A 25585-nucleotide genomic window follows, 5' to 3' on the forward strand; every position below is an offset into this window, starting at 1 on the left:
TGTCCTGGCTGAGACCAGCCCAGGTGTTCTCCCCCACTCACCAGCAGGGGTTTGTCACCTCGGGCGCAGGGTCCCACATCCAGCATCCCTCTCCTCTCCGTCAGGCGGGGTTGATGATAGCCCTGCTTCCTGGGGCTCCTAGAAGGCCTGATTAGGTTAGTGCAGGGCTCGCATGTGGTTAGAATAGCACCTGGCTCCTATTAAGCACTCAGCCAAGCACTGGGACTGCAGCGTCTGGTGGTAGTTAACAGCTCCCCAGAACATGAATTGGGCTTTCCCGTCTCTCTTTGTTCAGATTCCATCCTTGTTTTTGTTTTTTGTTATCTTTTACTGAGATGGAATCTCGCTCTGTTGCCCAGGCTGGAGTACAGTGGTTAGAGATGGGGCTTTGCAATATTGGCCAGGCTGGTCTTGAACTCCTGACCTCAGGTAATCCACCCACCTCAGCCTCCCAGAGTGCTGGGATTACAGGCGTGAGCCACTGTGTCCAGCTCCACCCATTTTTGTTTTGGTGACTTCTTGAGGCTCTGCAGGTCGTGGCTGTTGGTTTCTATTTCTGAGTGGAGCGAGGCTGCTGTTTCTGTGGGCGTGGGCTTTTCAGCTGGCAGCTTCACTGTGGTTGGCCATGTCCTTGTGAAACCCCAATGTTCAAATATTGAGGCCCTTTCCCCTGGGCTGGAGTATTTCAGAGGGCACCCTGGGGACAGTGGCTGGTAGCCAGTGTCTGAGGAACAGGAAGCTGGAGTAGCTGTGTGCTCCCACCTGGCAGGGGGGATGGGGGCGACCTGGGGAAAGCAGCTGCGGAAAGACTTTCTGCATCTCTGTGCCAGCCCCTTGCTGTCCCCACGTTTGTTGAAGCTGCTCACATAGATGCTTTTTCTGCTTTCTTCTGACACCTGGGCGGGGATGGGAGGGTAAAGGAGATGAACACACACGCGTGGCCCACCGTGTTCGGCGGGGGGGAGTCTGAGAGGACTCGGGGTGGCTGCCGACACCTTGCGGATTTGATGTGACCCGGATGTTGGGTGAGGATTGCACAGCCAGCCGGCAGTGGTGCTATGGCAGGTGCGTTGTGACATCGCAGTGGAGCCCATCTGGCTAAGAGACCCGATGCCTCCCCGGGACTGCCAGGAGGTGCCAGGCTGTACTGTGGGCAGAAGCTCCCCCTACCCCAGCAGGGAAATGGAGGCAGAATGCAGCCATGGTGAAGTTTATGGTAGTTTTAAAATACCTAACTCAACTTTGGGACGCTGAGGCAAGTTGATCACTTGAGACTGAGGCGGGCCGATCACGTGAGGCCAGGAATTGGAGACAAGTCTGGTCAACATGGCAAAAACCCCATCTCTACTAAAAATACAAAAATTAGCTGGGTGTGGTGGCGCATGCGAGTAATCCTAGTGCCTCAGGAGGCTGAGACGTGAGAATCACGTGTACCCTGGAGATGGAGGTTGCGATGAGCCAAGATCGAGCCATCGCACTCCAGCCTGTCTCAAAAAAAAAAAAAAAAAACCGAAAACATAACTTGGTGTCTTTAATACCATATTTATGCTTTCAGCATCAGTCTGGTTATTAAAAACTATCTCCATCAGGTTAATTTGATATTGATAATTTAAATGTTGGTTTTGTAATTTTGTGTATTTAGTTTGGGTTTAGAGGTTGAGCACTGCAGTATTTCTAACTTTAGGTTCACGCATGTTTGCGTAGCTTAATGAAATTTCTCAGCACCGACAGTTACGGGAGTTTCTCTTTTAAAAGACTCAGTCCATTTTAATTAAGTTCGAAAATCACTGACAGAGCTAGAATACCATTAATTATGTAATTTTATACACCCTCTGGGTATAAATGACATAGATGTAGACCTTTTTAATCCGATACGTAGTATTTTCGTTTCATTTAAGCAAGTTAGGTTATTTTCAGTAATTTAATAGTGACACTTCTAAGAAGCAACCTAATCCTTCTTCCAAAGTCTGAAGGTTTTTAAAAAGAAAGAAATCCCAGGCCAGGGATTCCCATGTGAAGCCGGTGAACAGTGCCAGCCGCAGGAGCTCGCTGTGTAGATGTTGGTGGAAATCCTTCACTAACACGATTAAAATGCCTTTGCAGACCTTTCAGACTTGCATTCTAGTAGAGCCACTTTTAGGGGGAGCTCTTCGAGTTACTTCAGCTTTAGGGCCCATATGTTAGTAAGTAGGTTGTTTACAATACCATTTAGTGGTTTTTTACTTCTTACTTTAAAGATACCATGAGCCCTGGGTGAGCCCTTGAGTTGGTGCCCAGCAGGGGGGTGAGCTTGTAGTGTTCTAGCTGTTCCTGAGACTCCCCCACACTGCAGGGTAAGGCGAAGAGTCCCGCTGTGACCATAGGACAAGCTCCAGTAGGCCCCTCGGGAGACCACACCAGGCCTTATCCTCGTCAGTCCGCACACGACACAGCAGCACTGCAGAGAAGCCAGCTTCCTCCAGAGTCCATCATGGAACTGCTCCCTGAAAATATAAAATCTTTGTCCAAGTGACAGACCTGGGATTTTTTTTTTTTTTTTTAATGTCTGTCATAAATCCAGACGCTCCCCTCCCAACCCGAAGGGTTAGCCTCAGGACACCTGAGGACTTCTGCACTGTTCAGTGATGGTGTTTCTTCTGCCCCGGGGTCTTGGCCTCTGTTGAGCTGGTATCTGGGGTCTTTGTTATGGTGTCAGAGATCTCAAGGCTTCCCTGACAGTTGTCTCACTTGGTAATGATGTCATCATTATCAATGGTGGTAACTGTATCCAGACAGTGACATGGAACTTCTACTGTCTAGAATATTACATTGTACAGAAGCCAACAAAGCATAGAATGTTACAACGTTTTTATTACTATTGTATAAGAATCAGATTTATTGTAAAAGTTAACATTAGGTGTGCATTATAAAGTTAGGCAACATTCTTCAGGACCCATTTTTTTCCATTTTTTTCTTTTAAAAATGAATTTTCTAAATTTCTACACTTTATCCTTGCATCAAGACAACGCAGTCTAGATAAATCCTGGTGCACCGGGGGCCCAGGCGTGGAGGTGGAGTAAAACTCCCATTCACCTGTGCTGGCAGGTTCTCTGCACCAGAACCAAGGAGTGGCCGCTTGGCAATTACAAGTTTGCCATGACAATTTTGCTTTATTCTGGGAGAACGTTGTATATGTTTATCTTTCTTTTGATCCTTTTTATTAGTTTTTTGGTATCGTGACTCCTCCCCAAAACCGCATCTGGTAAATCGCTTCTGTATTTTGTTGACAGCGGACATCATTTCCACCGTTGAGTTTAATTACTCTGGAGATCTTCTTGCAACAGGAGACAAGGGCGGCAGAGTTGTTATTTTTCAGCGTGAACAAGAGGTCAGTAATTTTCAGTCCACAAACCAAATGCAATTATTCAACCTTTCGCATATAACTTAGAAGGGAGGACGCAAAATTATTTTCTCATTGTTTCATTTCATTAAGATTCAGTTCCATCACATTAGCCATACAGAGTCTCCTTTCGGAAAGTCTCTAAGTTCTGGCTTCAGCTGCTGAGCCCCGGTGAAGTCTCCAAGGCCTTTGTCTTCAGAGTAGGGAGGAGATTCCGCTGGGGACCCCATGAAGGATGCAGGGTGATGGTGAGGTGCATTTATGTGCTTTCATTCCATAAGAACTCAGGCGGCTGTCTCTGAAAATCCCTTTATTCGCCTGTGCGGGTTCTGGCCCAGCCCCGCCGTCCTGCCCTGCCGTGAGGGAGAAGAGCGTTCTGTAGGGCACTGTGCTGTGAGCAGCTTTCTCAGCACTTCCTGCAGAGAAGTCTGGCAGGGGTGTGAATTCTCTCTTCCCTTCAAGGAGAGGTGAGCAGCACTGACTCCTCCATGCCCCCTTGAAGGCTTCACCTGTCCAGAGGGAAGGGAACCTTCAGAGTGTGGGCCTTGGAGGAGCCCACAGCTCATAAACAAACACTGGCTTCCAGGTCACGGCACTTCCTTTTCACTGATGCCTTGCCAGCCCCCTCCCTCTTCTTTCTGGAGCCTCGTCAGAGGTCCTCATGAGCAGTGATAAAGGAAGCAAGATCATGATTTGGTAGGCAAGGATGCCGGGCAGGAACCTTGGCTCGGCGCAGCCATGCCTGGAGTCTGAAATATTTGTCCTGCCTTTTCCTTAACAGAGTGTAAATACTGTCCCTTGCCCTTCCTGTCTCTGAGTTTCCTAACAGATGAAAGGGACAGTTTATCATCTCCAAAGTCTGGTCTGTAAATTTACGTGGTGAACTTTGGTTTAGAGGCTGGTGGGCCCTGGTTCCCCACTCTGCAGATCTGTACGCAGGAAGTGCTGGCCCTGCCCCCAGGAAGGGGAGCCTGGAGGAGGACTGTCCCTGGGCCACATGGGGAAAATTGACAGGTGCTAACCAATTTCATTATCAAAACATATCTGTTGCAGCTTTAATTTTGATTATGTCCAGGTAGTTAAAGATTTTTTATAATTCCTGTTTTCTCTGATTTGGGATGGTAAGAAATCCTTTTGTGAGTAGTAAATATATTATCAGTCTTTCTAAATCTTCACAGTTTGATATATTTATAATTTTGTATTTTTATCTCAGAAGTAGAATATCACATGATGCTACTTAAGAACCATATACCTTGGCCAGGCGCAGTGGCTCACGCCTGTAATTCCAGCACTTTAGAAGGCCGAGGTAGGCTGATCACCTGAGGTCGGGAGTTCGAGACTAGCCTGACCAACATGGAGAAACCCTGTCTCTACGAAAAATACAAAATTAGCCCGGCATGGTGGTACATGCCTGTAATCCCAGCTACTCGGGAGGCTGAGGCAGGAAATCACTTGAACCTGGGAGGCAGAGGTTGCAGTGAGCCAAGATCGCACCATTGCACTCCAGCCTGGGCAACAAGAGCGAGACTTCATCTCAAAAAAAAAAAAAAAAAGAAGAACCATACACCTTACCTTTTTCAACAGAAGTAAAAGTGGGTTGTGGTGTTAAATAATACTTTTAAAGCGGGACGAGTTTTTGTTTTTTTGAGATGGAGTCTTGCTCTGTCGCCCAAACTGGAGTGCAATGGCGTGATCTCGGCTCACTGCAACCTCCGTCTCCCGGGTTTAAGTGGTTCTCCTTGCCTCAGCCTCCCGAGTAGCTGGGATTATAGGCACGCACCACCACACCCGGCTAATTTTTGCATTTTTAGTAGAGATGGGGTTTCACCATGTTGGCCAGGTTGGTCTCGAACTCCTGACCTCAGGTGATCCACCCACCTCGGCCTCCCACAGTACTGGGGTTGCAGGCATGGACCACCACGCCTGAGCAGCAGGAGGATTTTTTAACAAATTGCTGAGTCATGGTTATCTTACTGCAAAACTTCACTTTTAGCTTCTTTAAAAAGTCTGTCCTTGTAGCAACAGCCTTAGGGAAAATACCTCATCCCTGCCTAACAGATTTTAGGATAGAAAATGGAATTTCTCTTGTTTTTGTGAATCGTTGCTTAACCCCAAAAATAATAGTCTCAAATATAAAACAGACCATGATAAAAGTCAAGCATCTCGTTCTAAAATATGTTGGGTATTGGAGTTTTAAGTGCTTATTTAAGATATATTAAGTTGTTATGTGAGTGACAGATTTACACAGGAGCAAGTCCCTACTAAAGTTCTTTAATAAACCCAGTCAACTGCAACTTGATAAACCCCAGGCAGTTTTTTTCTTTTCCTTCATATTTTGGTTAACATCTGAAAGGCCTGCATGTTCCATCTGTTTTTAGAATATTTCGCTGGTTGCCACGTGTGACCCTCACTGTGGTCCTGTGTTTCTGTGTGGGTGAGGGTGGCAGTGCATGTTTTCATCCGTGGTCGGAGAGGCCACGGATGGTGTTGCAGCTGCCAAGAGGATGAAGCTGCTGCCCATTAAGCGACCCCAGCTCCCAGTTAGAAGCTGCAGCAAGGTTCAGAGGTGTCCACCTGCGCATCTTAGAATCAAAGGAGCGTGGGGGATTCAGAAGGCTAGTGAGTGCCCCAGCAGATTGTGGAAGGTGCAGGGCCTGAGGTTCAGGAGTCAGGCCCACAGAAGCTTGTTGGGAAGCTCTGGCTATGCAGAAGATGAGGTAGGGAGCATAGTCAGCACCTTGAGTTTCAAGCTTTTCTTATTTTTCTGTGCAGATTAAGTCTTACAGGAAAGCCCAGCTGGTAAAACTAAGGCACACAGAATTTATGGATGTGGCTGTGCAGCTCCCTGCCCTCCAGGCTCAGCTCTAGTCCCCAGAAATCAGGTTAAATCAGAAATCAGCATGTCCAAAAAGAGAAGGTGCTTGCTTCCTCCTCCTCTTCCTGTGTGTTACTCCCCTACTCTCCTGTCTCTGTCCCTGCCGAGGCTTCCTTTAGAGTTCCTTTCCCTAGCAGAGCGGCTCTCCATGAGATCTCGGAGTGTTGGAGGAGGCTGAGGGGTTGCTTGGGTTTTGGGTGTCTGGGATGGGAGTTGGAACCAGTACATGGCAGAGAGACAAGCCTGCAGCCCAGGGATCATTCTTGTTCTGGCTCCTGGGAGAAAGGGTGGCGCAGGCAGCACTTTGACTTGGACATTTTACTTTTTTGCCTATATTCCGCTGGTTTTTCTTGATAGATGAATGTCTCGGGTATAGGACTAATTTAGTTATACAGATTTTTTTTTTTTTTGAGACGGAGTCTCGCTCTGCCGCCCAGGCTGGAGTGCAGTGGCCAGATCTCAGCTCACTGCAAGCTCCGCCTCCCGGGTTTACGCCATTCTCCTGCCTCAGCCTCCCCAGTAGCTGGGACTACAGGCGCCCGCCACCTCGCCTGGCTAGTTTTTTGTATTTTTTAGTAGAGACGGGGTTTCACCGTGTTAGCCAGGATGGTCTCGATCTTCCGACCTCGTGATCCGCCCGTCTCGGCCTCCCAAAGTGCTGGGATTACAGGCTTGAGCCACCGCGCCCGGCAGTTATACAGATTTTTCTTTTTAAATAATTCGGTTCCATTTTTCTCCCTTGCAATAGAACCGTCTGTTGAGGGGCTGTGCTTTTTTGTAGAGGGGTAGGAGAGGGTCAAAGGAGAGCAGTTTCGACATCTGCCCTGTGCAGCACACGCGGGGCAGTCAGCGGCGAGGCGCTCAGCTCCTGCCCACGGAGGCTTCAGTGGAAGGAGTGCCCTGCACGTCAGACTCCGTGCAGTGGAGAGCTGTGGCTAGCTTCTTGGGATGTCTTCTGATACTTGATCAGATTGGAAATATAAAGGAACATCTGTCGAGACTTAAAAGTTTGTTTAGTTCTGTTTCTTTAGCATATGTACTAAAATGTTAAACACCTAAGATATTAGATACTGGTTATAGAGCAAGAATGAAAATACTGGCGTCCTTGATTTTGAATTATGAAATATTTAATACTTAATAGAAAATTTCATTTAGGGCGTACAGAAGATTCAGAGGTTAATATAGATGTACCTGCAAACCCACTACCCGGAGATTATCCCTTCATCAAAGGAAAGAGAGTGCTTGGGATACCGAGGACGCTCCTGTTGTCCCCTCCCCGTTTCATCCTGCTACTTTCCTCCCAGTCTTTTTCCTTCTCCCTCTCTCTACCTTCCCAGAGTTGCTCATGATTTCAAAGATGGTATATATCTTCCCAAGCATGTTTCTCTACTTCTGTAACAGAATCGTTCTGTGCATATGTAAGCAGCGCCTCACTCTGGGCGCCTGTGCGGCCTGCTTCACTTGGGCAGCACTGTGCCGTTGTCTGTGCTTGCTCGTTTATCTCAGCCCGCACGGCTCTGTGGCTTACTGGTGCCCTTCTCCTCTGGTTGGCATGCTGTGGCATCTGGTTCACTACCACTGTGTTGGAGCCGCCACATCGCTGTGTCGCGCTCCTCGGGCCCGTGCCGGCTCTCCTGTAGAGCAGACTCTGCAGACGCTTTCTCTCCAGGGCCAGATTGCAAACATTTTTGCCTCTGTAGCTCATGCGGCCTTTTCACAACCACTCACCTCTACCCAGATGGTACAGAAGCAGCCAGACACAGTATGTGCACACATGGGCCTGACTGTTCCACTAACACTTGCCTTAAATACAGCAGGCAGCATTTGGCAGACCCTGCTCCAGATGCATACCTAGAAGTGGAATAGAAGAGTTGGAAATCAGGTTCTTTCTTTTTTGTTTTTTTCCCCAAAACATTGATTCTGAGTTTCATCTGTTTGAGATTTTTTTGAGCCAGGATTTTTTAGCTTTAAAAAATATGTATGGTCATTTGATATTCAAATTTATAGTACAGAAATTTTCTCTGCACTGTGCTTTGTTCATTAAAACAGCTCTCATGTTTCTTTGCAGAACAAAAGCCGCCCTCATTCTAGGGGAGAATATAATGTTTACAGCACTTTTCAAAGTCATGAACCAGAGTTTGACTATTTGAAAAGTCTAGAAATTGAGGAAAAAATTAATAAAATTAGGTGGTTACCACAACAGAATGCTGCTCATTTTCTACTCTCTACAAATGGTAAGAATTGTTTTCTAAGTGGCTCATTTAGTGTTTTATTTTTAATTTTCTGTGTGTGTAGATTTCTTTTTATTTTAGAAGTTAATCCTGCTTTAAATTTTGTGGGGAGGGTAAGTTATCTAGGGTAGCAAGTGATAGGTTGAAAATTCAAAGTATGCAACAAAAACCACACGTGCAAGTTACTAGGATGTTACTCTGCACGTCTCCACATCTTTGTTTATTGTGCAAAACACCTCCAATTGGAAATATTCATGTTCAAAGACCCCATAGCTTATAAACCAACATAGGGCCACACCGCTTTCTAATATAATACTCAAACAGTAGTGATGCATGTTACAGTTTTTCTTTTCATATGGAGAATGAGGTTTTTATTTTCAGATAAAACTATAAAATTATGGAAAATAAGTGAACGGGATAAAAGAGCAGAAGGTTATAACCTGAAAGACGAAGATGGAAGACTTCGAGATCCGTTTAGAATCACAGCACTACGGGTATACGTTGCCTTTTCTTTATCCAATGCCGTTCAGAAGTTAAGAATAAACGTTTACGTCTGCTGTTTGGAGAGTCCTGCTGGGTGGAATACTGTGAGGTCCGCCTCCTGAGTCATGAAAGGCATTTGCGCTCATGACACATGTGTTTAAAGCAAGGTCTTTCTCCTATTTTCACAAAGGCAAAAAGTCACATGTGGTCTTTAGACAATACTGCAATACTAAGGGGAAAACTCACATCTAATTCTACAGCAGAAATCTTGGTGGACGTACCAACCACCCTTCTCTCTGAAGGTTCGGAACAGCACCTGGCAGGTTGAAGTTCAGATGGAATTCCGAACACTTCGCAGGTGAAACAGCACAGGCTGCAGATCGAAAGATAGGCTGTGGGCCACCAAGATGCATTCAGGATGTTCTCATGGCATTTCTTTGGGGTTGACTTAGGCAGATGCTGACAGTTCAGAACTCTTCACCTGTCCGTCCATGAGCATCATTACTTTTTTAATTGTTAAGTTATTTGCTCCATTGTTGGCGCCCCCCTATCCCCCCCCCCACCCCCGCATCATGCAGTATGAAATGACCATATTTCGTCAATTCCAGGGCCTAGATTTTTTCACATTTTAACATCTATGAAATCGGGTAAAACTTAAAACCTCAATGTCTTATAATTGGCCTGGTGCTACGTACGACTGATGTGTGTCTTAAATTAGATGGAACATGGTGAAGGGTGTCCAGCAAACTGGACTCAAGCCCGGGTGTGTCTTGGTGAGAAACCAGCACCTGTGCAGAGGTGTGTCCCCTGGAAGGAAACCCTGCCTGGTCCCAAGGGAGTGCCATTACTAGATCTGAAAACGGTTGGTGGGTGGGTAGGTGGGTTGGTTGGTTGGTTAATTGGCTGGGTGGTTTCGTTGCGGGGGGGTGGGTGTGGCTGGTTGAGTTGGTTGGGTTGGGTGGCTGGTTTTTAATGAGATTTCAGCCCGTTACGCTATTGTTTATCAAGTGAAGACCGAGTGAGCGAGCCCATTCCACATTAGCCTTTGAAGTGCTACAGAGAAGGACGCTGAGCTGCAGAAGCCTTTCCCTAACACACCTGCCCCTGGGAGTGACGCTGGGTCTGTTCTGATGCCATTTCTCCAGCTTTGCCGTGCGGGGTGGGTGCACCTGGGGTCGTGCATTCCCCAATTTCCCAGGAGGAGTGTCCTCAGACTTCTCACATCGATGTTATCACCCTGTTTCCTATGAGCTCATCAAAGTGAGAAAGGCTGTGGCATGTGCTGAAAATGTAGTTTATAGGGTCCTAATGTGAGCCAAGATGTTTCAATCCAAAATGGTGGTGGTGTCTGATACGCAGTGCTGCTGCCTTTGCATCCATGAATTAGTGTAAATCATTTTTAGTGACAGTAACACGAGTTGTGCAGTTCCTTTATCATGAAACTGCTGACCCTAAAGTAGAAGTGTGATGGGACCCCTGAGGGTGGGCACTTGACCCCCTCCAGTCTCGTCCATCTCTTCTACAGGCAACACCACCTCCCACCCAGGTACCTGTGCATACCCCACCCTCAGAAACCCCTGTTCCTCCCGATCAGACCCTGCCACAACCCATGAGTTCACATGCTCATTTTGGGAAAACAGTAGGCCTTTACTAGGCCCAGTCTTGGTTTTATTCAAGGCTGCTTTTGTAGGTTTAGCCTAAATAAAATGGGTATAATTGGTGGCCCTACTGAAGGCTTGTGAGAAGTATAGTTATTTCATTAGTCAGTGCATGGGGAAGAGACCACAGACAGGTAATTCTGTACAATGACTTAGGTCAGTATTTGAGATTGTACCTCTCTAACAGTTCAGAATGGGCTATTTATGTATCTGAGCCTAACTGGGTAAGAGTCAGAAATGTTGCTATTTTTAAATTTTTGCTCTTAAATTATTTTAGTGCCAGAAAAGGGATATAATTAAAAGAAGAAATCTTGGCCAGGCACGGTGGCTCATACCTATAATCCCAGCACTTTGGGAGACTGAGATGGGAGGATCACTTGAGCCCAGGAATTCAAGACCAGCCTGGGCAACATAGCCAGACCCCATCTCTAAAAATGAAAACAAATTATTTTATATGTAAATTAAAATTTTTTTAAATAAAAGAAGGAATCTTTGTAAGTATTGCAGCCATCATGTGTTTTGATTAATGGGAGATTTGTTAGAGGATTGTGGCAGGTGTGTGTTTTTTAAGCCTGAACTTCGTTGAACTGACTCTTATTGATCTAAAGAATCCAAGGCTGTGGTCAGCACTAACTGGGTTAAAATGGGGGAAGTCTCACTACACACACTTCTCCACGTTCGTTTTTTACAGAATTTGGCCAGACAAGACTCAGTTGAGAGATTTTTTTTCCCTAAGCTTTCAAGGCTCTCCCTTTTGGTTTCTAATTACAAGAATAACAAAAAATACTCTCATTAATTTTTTGTTTTGATTTTAAAGCTTATGTTTTTCTTCCAGCTGGGTGTTAGGGAGATGCAGACCTTTGTCCTTTTTTCATGTGTGATGCTATTCCTCACACCTGAGCTCTCACCTCTGACCGCAGGCGGCCTCCAGCCAGCACCCTTCTCCTCTCTGTCCTTTCCATTTCAGTGTGAATTGGGCTTCCCTAGAAGCCTCCCTGACCGCCGCACTCGACACAGAGATGGGTGCGGGAGGTACCTTTTACTTTTTGTTTTAACCTCAGATGAAGTGTAATGAATAATACATACCTCCAGATAATATGTCTGCCCTATAAGTGACCAGCTCCATGAATGTTTGTAGACAGGACATGCCCATGTAGTCAGCCCCAGACCAAGAAATGGAACATCCTCAGCTCCCCAGCACCCACCTGTGCACCCTGCCAGTCCCTGGAGCCGGTGGAGGCTTGTGGGGTTTGCACCAAGAAGTGTAGTCCTGGTGCAGTGAGAGGAGGTTTGTGCATGTAGCTGCAAGGAGAGGACAAAGGGAGGGGCTCAGCTGAGCCACCCAGGAAGACTTTGCTGTCCAGCGTCTCAGTGTGGCCACCAGAGGACGCATAGGAGAGGGAGCCGCAGGCCTCGGTGCCTGGGCAGCTTGTACCGTGCCAGCTGATCTTCTTTTCTTCAGCAGGAAGAAAATGTCGACCTCGGTAATGGAAGCAAGGGGGAACACTTGGAATAGACAGTATTCAATTTTGTAGCGTATTTTCATAACTCTGCTAATTGGTTATTTGGGGGTATTGCCTGAACAGAATTATTAGCCGTGAATATAAACTTGTCCTCTTTCGTTATCTACTGTAAGTGTTCTAATTACATGCTGCTGTGATCTTTGTTTTGAATTCCTATTTCCTTCCATTTTTAGGTCCCAATATTGAAGCCCATGGATCTTATGGTAGAAGCGAGTCCACGGCGAATTTTTGCAAATGCTCACACATATCATATAAATTCCATTTCAGTAAATAGTGATCATGAAACATATCTTTCTGCAGATGACCTGAGAATTAATTTGTGGCACTTAGAAATCACAGATAGAAGCTTTAGTATCCTTCCTCAGAGGGACACTGGCGTTTTCCTGAGGGTGCTCTTTAGATAGTGATTTCTCTTGTTCCTTTATACACCTGTATCTCAGAGTCTGGTCTTGTAAATACCGTCGCTGCACAGCAGCCTGTGATATAAGTTCTCTGTGATTTGAAATGTTTGTCCCTAAAGATACAAATTTCTTTCTACCTTTGGGAAAGAGTTATCTGTGTGATGGGAATTACCCGAAGTCCACTGCTTGCCTGCTTTAGTCAGAGACAATTTTAAATAGGCTGCATTTGAAAAACCAACTTTATGTGTTTTTTTTTTCCTAAATTTGCTGCATTTGAAAAACCAACTTTATGTGTTTTTTTTTTCTAAATTTGCTGCATTTGAAAAACCAACTTTATGTGGTTTTTTTTTTTCTAAATTTGCTAACGGATGGTAGAAAATACTGGCTTAGGTTAGAGCGGTGTTTAATCACCCATCTGAGCAGCAGCTTCCAGTTAGAACTTGCATTCTTCTGTGGCCGTGCACGGTCTGGGCGGCCCCAGCCCTCCTCATATGGGCCCCTTTCCAGCCAGCAGGCGGGAGCAGGGGGCTTGCTTCATCTGCAGCCTCTCCAGGGTCCCTGCCGTCCTCCCTCTGCTGTCCAGCGGCTTGAGCTGGGGTTCCATGTCGTGTTGGTTTTCTTAGTTGTTTCAGCTTACGGGGTGAAACGGGGCCGCTGGTCTGAGTTGACCCACAGCTGAATTCTGCCCTTCCTTCCTTTTTTTAGTCGAAGGATTTCTGTATAGGGCAGCCTGCCATGTTGGATCTGCTCTAACTACACAGAATAAACTTCATGTCAGGAAGAGCAACGTCTTTTGCAGTATGGCGGTTTTCTTGCATTTGTAGTTTTGTATGGGAGTGTGGGATTTTTCACAGATGGTGCTAGCTTGCTCTTCCTATTTATATGATTAAGTATGTACTATCTTGCTATTAAGGGCTTTCTGTATAACAATAATAACAGCAAGATGAAAGTGGTGTTCGTGTGTCGGGGTCTCCCCCGGGCCGGGGCGTTGCTGCCGTCTGAGTGTGCTCATCCCAATCCTCTTACCAGGCGCTCCTTTGGAATTCAGGATGTGTAATCGGCCTTCTTAATAGCTAATCCCCTAAACCTCACCGTGTGGATTATTTTCATCCTATTTCACGTGACTGAATGTAACTAATGAAAACCAGCTGAGCCGAGCACTGTGCCTTAACCACGCCCTTCCAGACATCGTGGACATCAAGCCTGCTAACATGGAGGAGCTGACCGAAGTCATCACCGCAGCCGAGTTCCACCCACACCAGTGCAACGTGTTCGTCTACAGCAGCAGCAAAGGGACCATCCGACTGTGCGACATGCGCTCCTCGGCCCTGTGTGACAGACACTCCAAGTGTAAGTGCCTGCGTCTTGTTTTTGAGACGGAGTCTCGCTCCGTCGCCCAGGCTGCAGTGCAGTGGTGCGATCTTGGCTCACTGCAAGCTCCGCCTCCCGGGTTCAAGCGATTCTCTTGCCTCAGCCTCCCGAGTAGCTGGGACTACAGGCACGAGCCACTATGCTCAGCTAATCTTTGTATTTTTAGTACAGTCAGGGTTTCACCATGTTGACCAGACTGGTCTGACCTCAGGTGATTCCCCCATCTCGGCCTCCCAAAGTGCTGGGATTACAGGCGTGAGCCACCATGCCCAGCCGTGCCTGGCGTCTTTTAAAGCCTCTCATTTAGAACCACTTGTTCTTCAGACGTTGACTTGTCTCCAAAGACTTAGAGGGTTCTTCCTGTTCCCCAAGTACCTTTGCGCACCTGGGGAGCCCTCCTTTGCTGGGGCCGTCCAAGCGTGGCTGTCAGAGCTGCTGCTAGTAAGTGGAACTCGAGGTCGTGCTTCCAACAGGCTTGCGGCTGTAGGGTGGGTGCTTGTGGCACCACCAAGAAGCGGGTCATTTATGCCCAGAGCCTGGGTGTCTCCTCAGGCTGCCAGCACTGGGTCCCACCAGGAGCCACCCGTGCCTCTGCCTCTGTGCGTGAGACCTGGGCTGAAGCCGCCAGCACACAGGAGGCTGTTCCCAAGTGCTGGAACGAGCTCTGTTTGTGTTGAGCTTGGCTGGATTGGAAGCCACTTCCCTGAGCTGAAAGTCTAGCATTTTAATCCTCTGAGCTTTCAAGTTCCTTCTAGGTGAGGGGGTTCTGGTTTTGTTTTTATTTTTAGCCATAAAGAATGGGCTCGACTTGACAGAGCACTGTAGTCAGCGTGTCCCAGTGTCCTGAAACATTGCTGACCCTTCTCCAGTGCCAACAGGTAGACACGTGTCCAGTGACTTCCTCTAACAGGGAAGCCGCCAGTCAGTCCCACCAGACTGAGGCACTGCTCGTGTGCAGCGGCGCCCCCAGCGCCTTGGTGGAATGTGCCACCGACCTTGCTCAGCAGCCTTTCTGCCTATTCTCTTTCCTGAGGTTGAGGTGTGTTTTTAAGAATTCCGTATTTCTACTAGAATTCCTGCGACGAAGATAAGTGTGTCATAGCATTTGGCCTGTATCTTAAGCGTAACATTCTTGAGTAAGTAATTTCAGATTCCAGTTCTATTTGTCATCAGAGTGACTTATTTGAGTAAATGCTTGGTGTCGGCACAGCTGGCTTGAAGTTAACTTCAGATACTAAGCCAACAAACACACAGGCTCCTACATCAAGAAAAAAGAGAAAAAACCTAAAGCAGCTTAAGGTCAAGGAAGCACAAGCCAGGTGCAGTGGTGCGCACCTGTGGTCCCAGCTACCCTGGAGGCTGAGTGGGGAGCATCACTTGAGCCCGAGAGTTTGAGACCAGCCTGGGCAGCATAGCAAGACCTTGTCTCTTAAAAAAAAAAAAAAAAAAAAAAAAAAAAAAAAAAAAAGAAGCACATCTCTCCTGGCCTGAACTTTACAAAACCTTAAGGCATGACCTTATGCTAGGGCGGTCAGTGGCCCAGTGGGGCCGTGGGCACCTCTCTCTGCCACAGGTGCAGGTGGAGGGAACTCTGTCAAGTTACTGCAGAGAAAGCAAAGTCTGCTGAGGAAGCACTCAGATCTTTCTGAAAATAGGAATCCAGTTTTGTCACAGTAGAACTTGAGTGTTCAGTATTGGAGACAAACCTTTGCTGGCTGGCTTTGACAGGCGGGACCATCTTGGTGGTTAAAATCGGGACCACAGTGTTGCCGGTCAAGGTGGTCACTCCTGCAGACCCACAAGCTGTCAACCCTCCGAAAAGCAGGCAGTTTCTCAGAGGCGCAGACTGCTGTGTCTGCGTGACCATATAATGCTGTTTATGTCTTCCTGTGATGTGTATGCGATAGGATTTCACGTGCTCGGGCCTGGTGCCATGAGGATGCAAAGACACTCCTACAGGAATGCGGTGGTGCTGAACCTGGGCCCACATCAGGATGCCCCGAGGAGCTCCCACAGATTGCAGTGCCCAGGACCTTGCCTAGAGGTTCTGATTCAGGGTCCGGATGAGACTTGGGTGTCTCCGCTTCTGATGCCCGTCCCTTGTCCATAGCTGGTGCTAGAATGTCGTATCCGAAGCTTTTGCCCACGGAAGTCACAGAAGATCAGAAAACCTAGAGAATCAGAAAGATCAGAAGACCTAGTGTTGTTGAGGCCAAGCCCTTCCAGAGTCTCTGTGAAGGGGCCACGTCCTACTTGAACTTGCAAATGATTTGTTCTCTGATTTTTAAACAGAAGCTGAAAACGTTTTATTTTGTTTTTCAGTTTTTGAAGAGCCTGAAGATCCCAGCAGTAGGTCCTTCTTCTCAGAAATAATTTCATCCATATCTGATGTAAAATTCAGTCATAGTGGGCGGTACATGATGACCAGAGACTACCTGTCGGTGAAGGTGTGGGACCTCAACATGGAGAGCCGGCCGGTGGAGACCCACCAAGTCCACGAGTACCTGCGCAGCAAGCTCTGCTCTCTGTATGAGAACGACTGCATCTTTGACAAGTTTGAGTGTTGCTGGAACGGTTCGGATAGGTAAGGCCTGCGTGGAGATGAGCCGTCGCCCCAAGCTTGCTGGTTTCCCAGAGTGCAAGGTCAGTGAGGGAGGCGAGTTGTCCTCGAGCGTCAGAGGACGCTCATAGGTGTTGTTTTCCAGACGTTTTGATTGATGGATGATAGTATCAAGGTAGAGAAAATAGGATCTCTGAGCAAGTTTCTCACCTAGCTTGTCATTCCATCTATATTTAGACAAGAAGTATAGCACTAGGTACAGGCCGGCTGTGTTTTAAATGATTAGTGAATGTTAGTTTTATTACTTTTTATTATGCCAAAGATGAGTGAAAAGGAAGGAAGTGGGGAGGGATTCACCTCACTGGAACGGCCGCGTTGCAGTCCGCCTGTCCTTCCGGAGAGAAGTAGATGGAAGCACCCCAGAGCCACTGCCTGTCGTGCCCAGACACAGCGTGGTCGTGGCTGGTGTGAAACGCTGGTGTAATTTGTAATGTGCTGCTTCTAGGATCTTGATAATTTATTTTGTATACATTCTTTAAAGATATTATGATTAGTGTGGTTGACAGTTATGTTTCATTATTATGCAAAAAGTTACGTTTCAGATGATGGAAGATTATCTTGCACCATTTTAATACAGAATTTTTGTTGAGAATTTAAAAGTACAGAGGAGTCTGCTATTGGCAATAGGTGATTGACTGGATATTCTGCGAAACCCTCTGGCATAAACACCTAGAAATGCTGGATATGATACAGCAGGTGTCTCTTCAGGTGCGTAGTTGAGCCCACAGATAAGCAAGGGAAATCTCACAACAGCCAGAAACTAAGAGGCAGCGAGACCAGAACAGCAGCCTCCGAAGGCGTCTACTCTGAGAGCAGCCTTGCAGCCCCGGCTGGCCTCAGGGCCATCAGCCCATAGCGGGAGCCACTGCGCCCGTGAACAGCAGGTTGTGGTGCGGAGCTGGAGCCTTGGCCCACACGCGGTGACTGGCTCACGGTGGCTCTGCCTGTGTGAACGTGGTATTTTCAAGAGCTGAGGCCTGGGCCCACGCGGTGTGGAGTTGGAGCAGGGACCCTGGAAGATGATGTCCCCCTCCGCCGGCAGGTGGAGTCCAAAGGGCAGTTTGTCTGTCTGAGGCCTCGCATGGGGGTGGCCAGCACTCCCTTGAGACGTGGAAGCACAACCTCCCTGCACAGGGTTTGCAGTGTGGGTTTGTTCGGCTGCGTCATGATCTGTCAGGTCTCACGCCGTGGAGCTCCTGCCTCCACCAGGGCTGTGTGCGGGCATCGGGACGGACCGGCGTCTGGCTTCTACTGTGAGGGCTGTGTGCGGGCATCGGGACGGACGGGCGTCTGGCTTCTACTTTGAGGGCTGTGTGCGGGCATCGGGACGGACGGGCGTCTGGCTTCTACTGTGAGGGCTGTGTGCGGGCATCGGGACGGACGGGCGTCTGGCGTCTACTGTGAGGGCTGTGTGCGGGCATCGGGACGGACTGGCGTGGTTTCAGCTCTGGCTTCTACTGTGAGGGCTGTGTGCGGGCATCGGGACGGACTGGCGTGGTTTCAGCTCTGGCTTCTCCTGTGAGGGCTGTGTGCGGGCATCGGGACGGACGGGCGTCTGGCTTCTACTGTGAGAGGGCTGTGTGTGGGCATCGGGACGGACCGGCGTCTGGCTTCTACTGTGAGAGGGCTGTGTGCAGGCATCGGGACGGACCGGTGTCTGGCTTCTACTGTGAGAGGGCTGTGTGCGGGCATCGGGACGGACCGGCGTGGTTCCGGCTCTGGCTTCTACTCTGTTTGCAGACTGACCTGTCAGCCTGTAGCATCTCACAGATGTTGAATGAAGACATGAGGTTCCCGGGTCCTCTTGGCACCGCAGGCAGCATGAGCCTCTCGTTGGTCTGGGTTCCCCATGGGTGGACACATGAGGCCATGGCTGATGCACACTGAGCTTGGAGAACCCCACTGCTCTCACAGTGGGCAGTAAACACACCTGCATTTTGACCAGAAGAGACATGATCTCATTCCTCAAGGCCGCTTGCTGGAAGCACAGCCCTGAGAAGTGGCCCAGGTGGAGAGAATGGCGTTGTTGGCAGACTCCATGAGAACACACATGCTGGGTGGCTGCTGCCAGCACACCCAGATCTCTGGATTTCCTCACATTAAAATCATCTAAACATGAGCTCACGGATGAAAATTACCAAGCACATACAGGAAAAGCCACCGTGAGCAAGTCAGCAGAACCATGGTGGAACTGAACCTCCAGGACGGCAGCTGTTGAGATCCTAAGTTAAAGAAGATAAACTAAGAATGCTTGAGATATTCACAGACTAGAGGAAGGAAACAGCCTAAACCAGGAACCACATGACTGCTAAACATGACCTGGAGACTGGAAAGGAATCAGATCATCTAGAAATGACAAGTGTGATAGATGAAACTGTGTGGGTTTAGCGGCAGGTCCATTTTGGCTAAACAGATCTTCTATTAGTGGATGGAAAGGAAAACCAGAAGAAATGGGGGCTAAAGAGCCAAACAGAAAACGTGAGACACTAGGAACTGTGGAGGCCAGGATGAGGCACAGCACACGTTTAAACGGAGAAGTGTGGGGTGTGAGGCTTAAAGTGACAGTGGCCAGCAATTTTCGCTAATTTATGAAAGCCGGAATACACAGAATCGGGAGGCACAGAAATGCTCACCCATGTCATCATGAAATTGCAGGACACCAAACACAAGGAGAATATCTTAAATGCACCCAGGAAAAAACACAAACTGCCTCCGAAAGCGGACACCGAGAGTGAGACTCGGCTTTGCCATGGCCACAGTGGGAGCCAGAAGCCGTGTGACGGATCCAGCAGGTGTGACTCGTGACTCTCCACTGCCAGCTTAGAGGCAAGCCTTGAAATAGATGACTTGTTCAAGAATCTGCTTGTGATAAAATTATTTTCAAATGGGAAACAACGTGTCACCACAGGGAACTCAGTAGAGTGAGCTGTGAAGGGAGCGTGGCCCTGCAGAAAGGAGCTGAGGCAGATGGGGAACGCAGCTGGCAGGGAAGAGCAGTGCGGACTCTGCAGCTCTGCCAGCTGGGCGACCTTAGTTAACTGTGCTGGGGGGAGAAAAATTAGAGCCCTCGCCAGCCCCACACAGTAAATAAGCTCCGAGCGCTTGTAAGCCTGAGGCGTCTTCATGAGCTCTGGAGACAGAAGGGCTTTAACAGGCCCCAAAGCCCAAGGAAAACATTAAGAAATTCAACTACATTAAATTTTAAACTTGTTTATATTGAAATTAAAAGTGAAAATCCCCAAAAACGTAACGAACAGAGATTAAGTATCCAGAAGATGTGCAGAATTAGGAGTCAACAAGAAGGTGGCAAACAACTCAGAAAAGAGCAAACACCATGAATGGGGTTTCGGAGAAATTGAAAAATAAATAGAAAGGTTCATCCTTTTTAGTGATCAGCAAGTAAAGCCAGAGGGACGTCCTTTCACGCCCGTCAGAACGATGAGGGTGTAGGGGAGAGGGTGGAGACTGGTGGTCTCACCCAGTGCCCTTCTTGTGGGCCTCGGTGACATTCAGTCCGGTTGGGAGCTTCTTGTGTGTACAGACAAGAAAACATGCTCAGATACCTGAAACAGCAAACACTTGGAGACAGCCCACAGGTGCAAAATTAGGGGAATGGACAGGTAAATTGTTCTCTGTCATAACATATACTGAAAAGCAGTGAGAATCAGTTATTAGAACTACATGGATCACATAGGTGGATCTCACAAATTTCAGGAGGAACGTGTACAGCACAATGTGTTTAAGACATACAAGACAGTTTTGTTTTAAGACGCGGTAACTGTTGGCCAGGCACAGTGGCTCATGCCTGTAATCCCAGCACTTTTGGAGGCCGAGGAAGGTAGATCATGAGGTCAAGAGTTTGAGACCAGCCTGACCAACATGGTGAAACCCCATCTCTACTAGAAATGCAAAAATTAGCTGGGCATGGTGGTGCACGCCTGTAATCCAGCTACTCAGGGGGCTGAGGCAAGAGAATGGCTTGAACCTTGGAGGCGGAGGTTGCAGTGAGCTGAGATCGTGCCACTGCACTCCAGCCTGGGCAGCAAAGCGAGACCTTGTCTCAAAAAAAAAAAAAAAAATCTGTAACTATTCAAAATGTAAATGTGTGTGGGGATGACACATATGTACTCTAGCAAGTGAAGACCCCAACTGGGAACGGGATAGATCATCTTTCTTCCCAGAGTGGTAACACAGTGTGGGGGGTTCACTGTCTTAGCAGTGACTTGCGGGTGTGGGTGGTTCACTGTCTTAGTAAACTTGCGGGAGTGTGGGGGGTTCACTGTCTTAGTGACTTGCGGGAGTGTGGGGGGTCACTGTCTTAGTGACTTGCGGGTGTCGGGGGTTCACTGTCTTAGTGACTTGCGGGAGTGTGGGGGGGTCACTGTCTTAGTGACTTGCGGGAGTGTGGGGGGGTCACTGTCTTAGTGACTTGCGGGTGTGGGGGTTTCACTGTCTTAGTGACTTGCGGGAGTGTGGGGGGTTCACTGTCTTAGCAGTGACTTGCGGGTGTCGGGGGTTCACTGTCTTAGTGACTTGCGGGTGTGGGGGTTTCACTGTCTTAGTGACTTGCGGGTGTGGGGGGGGTCACTGTCTTAGTGACTTGCGGGTGTCAGGGGTTCACTGTCTTAGTGACTTGCGGGAGTGTGGGGGGTTCACTGTCTTAGTGACTTGGGGGGGGTTCACTGTCTTAGCAGTGACTTGCAGGTGTGCGGTGGGTGGTCACTGTCTTAGCAGTGACTTGTGAGTGTGCGTGGGGGGAGTCCCTATCTTAACAGTGACTTGGGGTGTGTGGGGGTGTTCACTGTCTTAGCAGTGACTTGCAGGTACATGGATAGTTACTGTATTCTTTATTCATCTTGATACATTTCAAATATTGCAAAATACCCTTAGATTACATATCCCCAAGACCATCTAAAAGCATTCCCAGTAACACTTGCTTAGTCCATTTACTTTCACAGACACGCCCGTCTTCCTGCCTGGAAACTTCTGTTGAGGGACCTGATGAAGGGGAGTGAGGCGTTGCAGTGCTGCCTCAGCCCAATCCTGATTCTGTGTGTGGCAGCGCCTCCTCGTGTTCCAGGTCGCCTCACAAAACCAGTTACGCGCTTGTGTCTGTGTCTGTGTCTGTGTCTGTGCTGTTCCCTTCCTGGGCCAGCACCGGGCTGCTGGGCAGCGCCCTTGTTTGCAGTGTGGAAACACCCGCTCTGGGGCTGGCACTGTCTGTGAAGAATTTAAAAGTGATCATAAATCTGTGTAAAAGCTGATCTGCTTTTCGTTATTACCACGCACCAGCAATTCCAATGTCGGCCATACATCTTTTGTCGTCTGTGTTCTGAATAATGGTTGCTGTTGAGTTTTAATAACATAAATGTGAGCTTCAGATTCACACATTCTTATACTTACCCTTTCGTAAACATTGTGTTCTATGTGGAAACTAATTTCGGGAACTCCCAGTCGATGGCCCTCACGTGCCAACTTGGCTGCACACCCCTGTTCCAAGACCACGTGCACAACTTGGCATTGCTGGAGGGCGCTGGGCACATCTTGTGTCTCCTGCCCCTGTGGTGACGTGGACTCCTGGATGGAAGCAGGAGATGTGAAATAAACGTGGATAGCTGAGTGCAATTTCTCTTTTCTGAGTTTGTCTTTTTTGTGTGTGTGTGCTTTGAAGTTTTAGACAAGGTCAGCCAGACACTAGATATTTGCCAGCAGCTGGGGTCAGTGCTGGGCCATGGAAGGGAAACAGCCTGCTTCTTTCTCGTGGCACCTTGAAGACGTGCCGGCGCGAAGGCCTCTCGCCGTGCATGACCCTGGGGGCAGGACGTGAGGGTGCGGGTCAGTGTCAGAATACGAAGAGCAGACGAGCTTCGAGGACTGCTGGAGAAATCAGAAGGGCATTGTTTGAACACATCTTTCATCAGAAACTGGACTGATAAAGCCATGGGTCAAATCACGGCAGTGTTTGCTATCATTCAGCCATTTTTCTGTCATTTTTGTAGAAAAAGTAAGATTGCAGAGGTGTTTGCCAATATGAAGTTATGAGGGTGTGTGCGTTAGTGGAATTTTTCAACTGCAGAGAAATTTGAAAGCCGTTACAATTGATCTTGAAGAAACAAAAGCATGGACAGTATTGTATTGTCTGGAATGTGTTGTGAAATGCAGTTGTTCTAAAATTCTGCCACACTTCGCCCAGTGTTTAAGATTTTTACTATTTCTATCCGTTGCTTCATTTGAAGGAAACTTTTTGAAATTAATAGAAAAGCAGTTTAACTCTGAAGAAACATTGACAGATATGACTAGTAACTGTTGAACATGATAAGGATTATGTTCAGGTCATTATGAATTACTGACAAATTGCAGAATTTAAGGCTTAAAAATAAACTGTACTGTTATTCATGAGTGAGATAAATAGGTGGGATTGTTTCAGAAAATATACTAATGTCATTAAAAGTATGACTCCATTATTTTGTTTCTCCTGTGACTATTCTTACTGACATGATTATATATAAAGTTCAGTAAGAATCTTCACTGCATTTCTCTTCTGTTACTGTGATTGTTCATTCCTGATTTCTGAAAGTAACTGGGTTGTGGGGGAGGGTGGTGTGCACTGTGCACCCCAGGGGTGGGGTCTGAGTCCTTGTTGCTGCTCCCCCCACTTAGGAGTGCTGCTGTCTGCTCTTGTTTTGAACAGCGCCATCATGACCGGGTCCTACAACAACTTCTTCAGAATGTTTGATAGAGACACACGGAGGGATGTGACCCTGGAGGCCTCGAGAGAGAGCAGCAAACCACGCGCCAGCCTCAAACCCAGGAAGGTGTGTACAGGGGGTAAGCGGAAGAAAGATGAGATCAGTGTGGACAGTCTGGACTTCAACAAGAAGATCCTGCACACGGCCTGGCACCCCGCGGACAATGTCATTGCCGTGGCTGCCACCAATAACTTGTACATATTCCAGGACAAAATCAACTAGGGACGCGAACATGAGGACCGTCTTGTCTTGCATAGTTAAGCCGATCATTTTTCTGTCAGAGAAAGGCATCATCGTCCACTCCATTAAGAACAGTGACGCACCTGCTACTTCCCTTCACAGACATGGGAGAAAGCTGCCTCCGCTGGAGGCCCAGTGTGTTTCTGCCTTTGGCGAGGCGCGAGGCAGGCGCTACTGCTCACATGGAGACGCTCTCGAAGCAGAGCTGACAGACACTGCTCCCAAAAGGCCATTACTCAGAATAAATGTATTTATTTCAGTCCGAGCCTTCCTTTCCAATTTATAGACCAAAAAATTAACATCCAAGAGAAAAGTTGTTGTCAGTTACCGCTCTTCCTCTGACTTTCCCTCTTTCTCTGCCATCGCACTTGGGCCTTCACTGCAGCGTGGCGTGGCCACCGTCCGTGTCCTCTCGGCCTTTCTCTGAGTCCGGGTGGGCTCCGTGGATGTGTGGATGTGGCCCGAGCAGGCTCAGGCGGCCCCACTCACCCACAGCATCCGCCGCCACCCCTTCGGGTGTGAGCACTCAATAAAAACAACACGCTATAAAAAGTGTTTTTAAATCCAAACGTAAGCATTGCCTTTTCATTGCATAGAATGAAGTTATGCAGGGTTCTTCTTTGAAACTACCTGTTTGAGAAATGTGTCCCCTTCTTTGGCAGCGTGGGGGGATGTGTGCAGCATTTCTGTCCCCAAGCTGCCACCCGCTGTGTTTCTATAGAAGGAGCCCATCAGATACACCAGGTAAGGTCTGGGAAAAACCAGAACCGAGGCCACCTCTGAGAAAGAAAATTGCAAGGAAGAACCGAAATTGCTGCCATCTAATTAGCCTGGTTTAAAGTAGCCTCAAATTCACTACAGATGAAGAAACGTGCTTTCTTTCTAAGGCTTTTGAAAAAGTACTTTGGGGGAAGTATACTTTTTAAATATTGCTAAAATTATATGCATGCTAAATTGCATCCTGCATTTCAAGCCAGGAAAATTAAGTAATTTTAATTACATGATGCCACCAGCACGTTGGTTTATTTTCAAGTAAGATCTTTGATACCAGAAATCAAGATTTTTCCAAGACAAATAATACAGAGCTGTAACAATGCTGAGTGATCAGAGCTTGCTTCTGTGGGATTTAACACACACCCACTACGTGTCCCCGAGGGCAGTGGGGAGTCGGGCTCCCGTGCCCCTGTGGGGATGAAGGTGTGTGCTGATCCCCCATCCTCCTGTGGGGATGAAGGTGTGTGCCAATTCCTCATGCCCCTGTGGGGATGAAGGTGTGTGCTGATCCCCCATCCTCCTGTGGGGATGAAGGTGTGTGCTGATCCCCCATCCTCCTGTGGGGATGAAGGTGTGTGCTGATCCCCCATCCTCCTGTGGGGATGAAGGTGTGTGCTGATCCCCCATCCTCCTGTGGGGATGAAGGTGTGTGCTGATCCCCCGTTCCCCTGTCTAGATGAAGGTGTGTGCTCATCCTGATTCCTCGTGCCCCAGTGGAGATGGAGGTGTGTGCTGATTACTGATCCACATGCACAAGAACAGGGTGTCCGTCAATACCCTGAATTAATGCTAACACAGTGCCACTTGAGTTCACATTAAGTTAGAAATTGAAAATCTAAAAGTACTTTTATTTTAACTTAAAAATAATTTCTATACTGTATATTGATTGATTGTGACACAATTTACAAAGTCTGAGGTGTGGAACAGTTATTTAAACATTAATCAACCCTGGTCCTTAAAAAGACAGTTCTAATAAAATGGGATTGTATATATTTGTTCAACTATTTTGACCAAAAAAAGTTTAATAAATTTTAAATGTTTAACTGGATTCTCACTACGTATTTGGACACCTTTTGCCATCTTTCCTCTAGAACGTATTTCCCACTAAATAGCCACCTCCTCCACCTCCGGGGCAGAGCAGAAGGTGCAGCCCAGGCGGATCCGTGTGCAGAGGCTCTGTGTGGCACTGCTGCTCCCATGGGACCGCCAGTGCCTCGAGGTCTGGGGTGCACGTTCCCTGGAGGTGTCCTCACCTGGCTCTGGGGCCCCTGTGGGGGAAGT

At 47.8% G+C, this 25585-nt stretch overlaps 1 protein-coding gene and 1 long non-coding RNA gene across 3 annotated transcripts in view; both read left to right on the forward strand.

Annotated features, from left to right (window-relative positions):
• The window catches only part of PPP2R2D (protein phosphatase 2 regulatory subunit Bdelta), a 52433-nt gene extending 28334 nt beyond the window's left edge, over nucleotides 1–24099 (forward strand). Inside the window, exons 3-9 of one of the 2 annotated variants that reach the window (XM_050805521.1) lie at nucleotides 3270–3367; nucleotides 8323–8488; nucleotides 8867–8979; nucleotides 12323–12500; nucleotides 13736–13900; nucleotides 16244–16505; nucleotides 23233–24099. In XM_050805521.1, the coding sequence (XP_050661478.1) occupies nucleotides 3270–3367; nucleotides 8323–8488; nucleotides 8867–8979; nucleotides 12323–12500; nucleotides 13736–13900; nucleotides 16244–16505; nucleotides 23233–23512 (1262 nt within the window). In that variant the 3' untranslated portion in view covers nucleotides 23513–24099. The remainder of the gene's footprint in view (nucleotides 1–3269; nucleotides 3368–8322; nucleotides 8489–8866; nucleotides 8980–12322; nucleotides 12501–13735; nucleotides 13901–16243; nucleotides 16506–23232) is intronic. The other variant, XM_050805522.1, reaches the window with a different exon arrangement.
• Nucleotides 16522–18488, forward strand: LOC126963326 (uncharacterized). The gene is made up of 2 exons (XR_007729026.1): nucleotides 16522–17927; nucleotides 17987–18488. It is a non-coding gene; the product is annotated as an uncharacterized LOC126963326 (long non-coding RNA).
• Nucleotides 24100–25585: the final 1486 nt, after the last annotated feature.

The sequence above is a fragment of the Macaca thibetana genome, chromosome 9 (genome assembly GCF_024542745.1).
Source record: "Macaca thibetana thibetana isolate TM-01 chromosome 9, ASM2454274v1, whole genome shotgun sequence".
In the NCBI taxonomy this organism is placed as follows: domain Eukaryota; kingdom Metazoa; phylum Chordata; class Mammalia; order Primates; family Cercopithecidae; genus Macaca; species Macaca thibetana.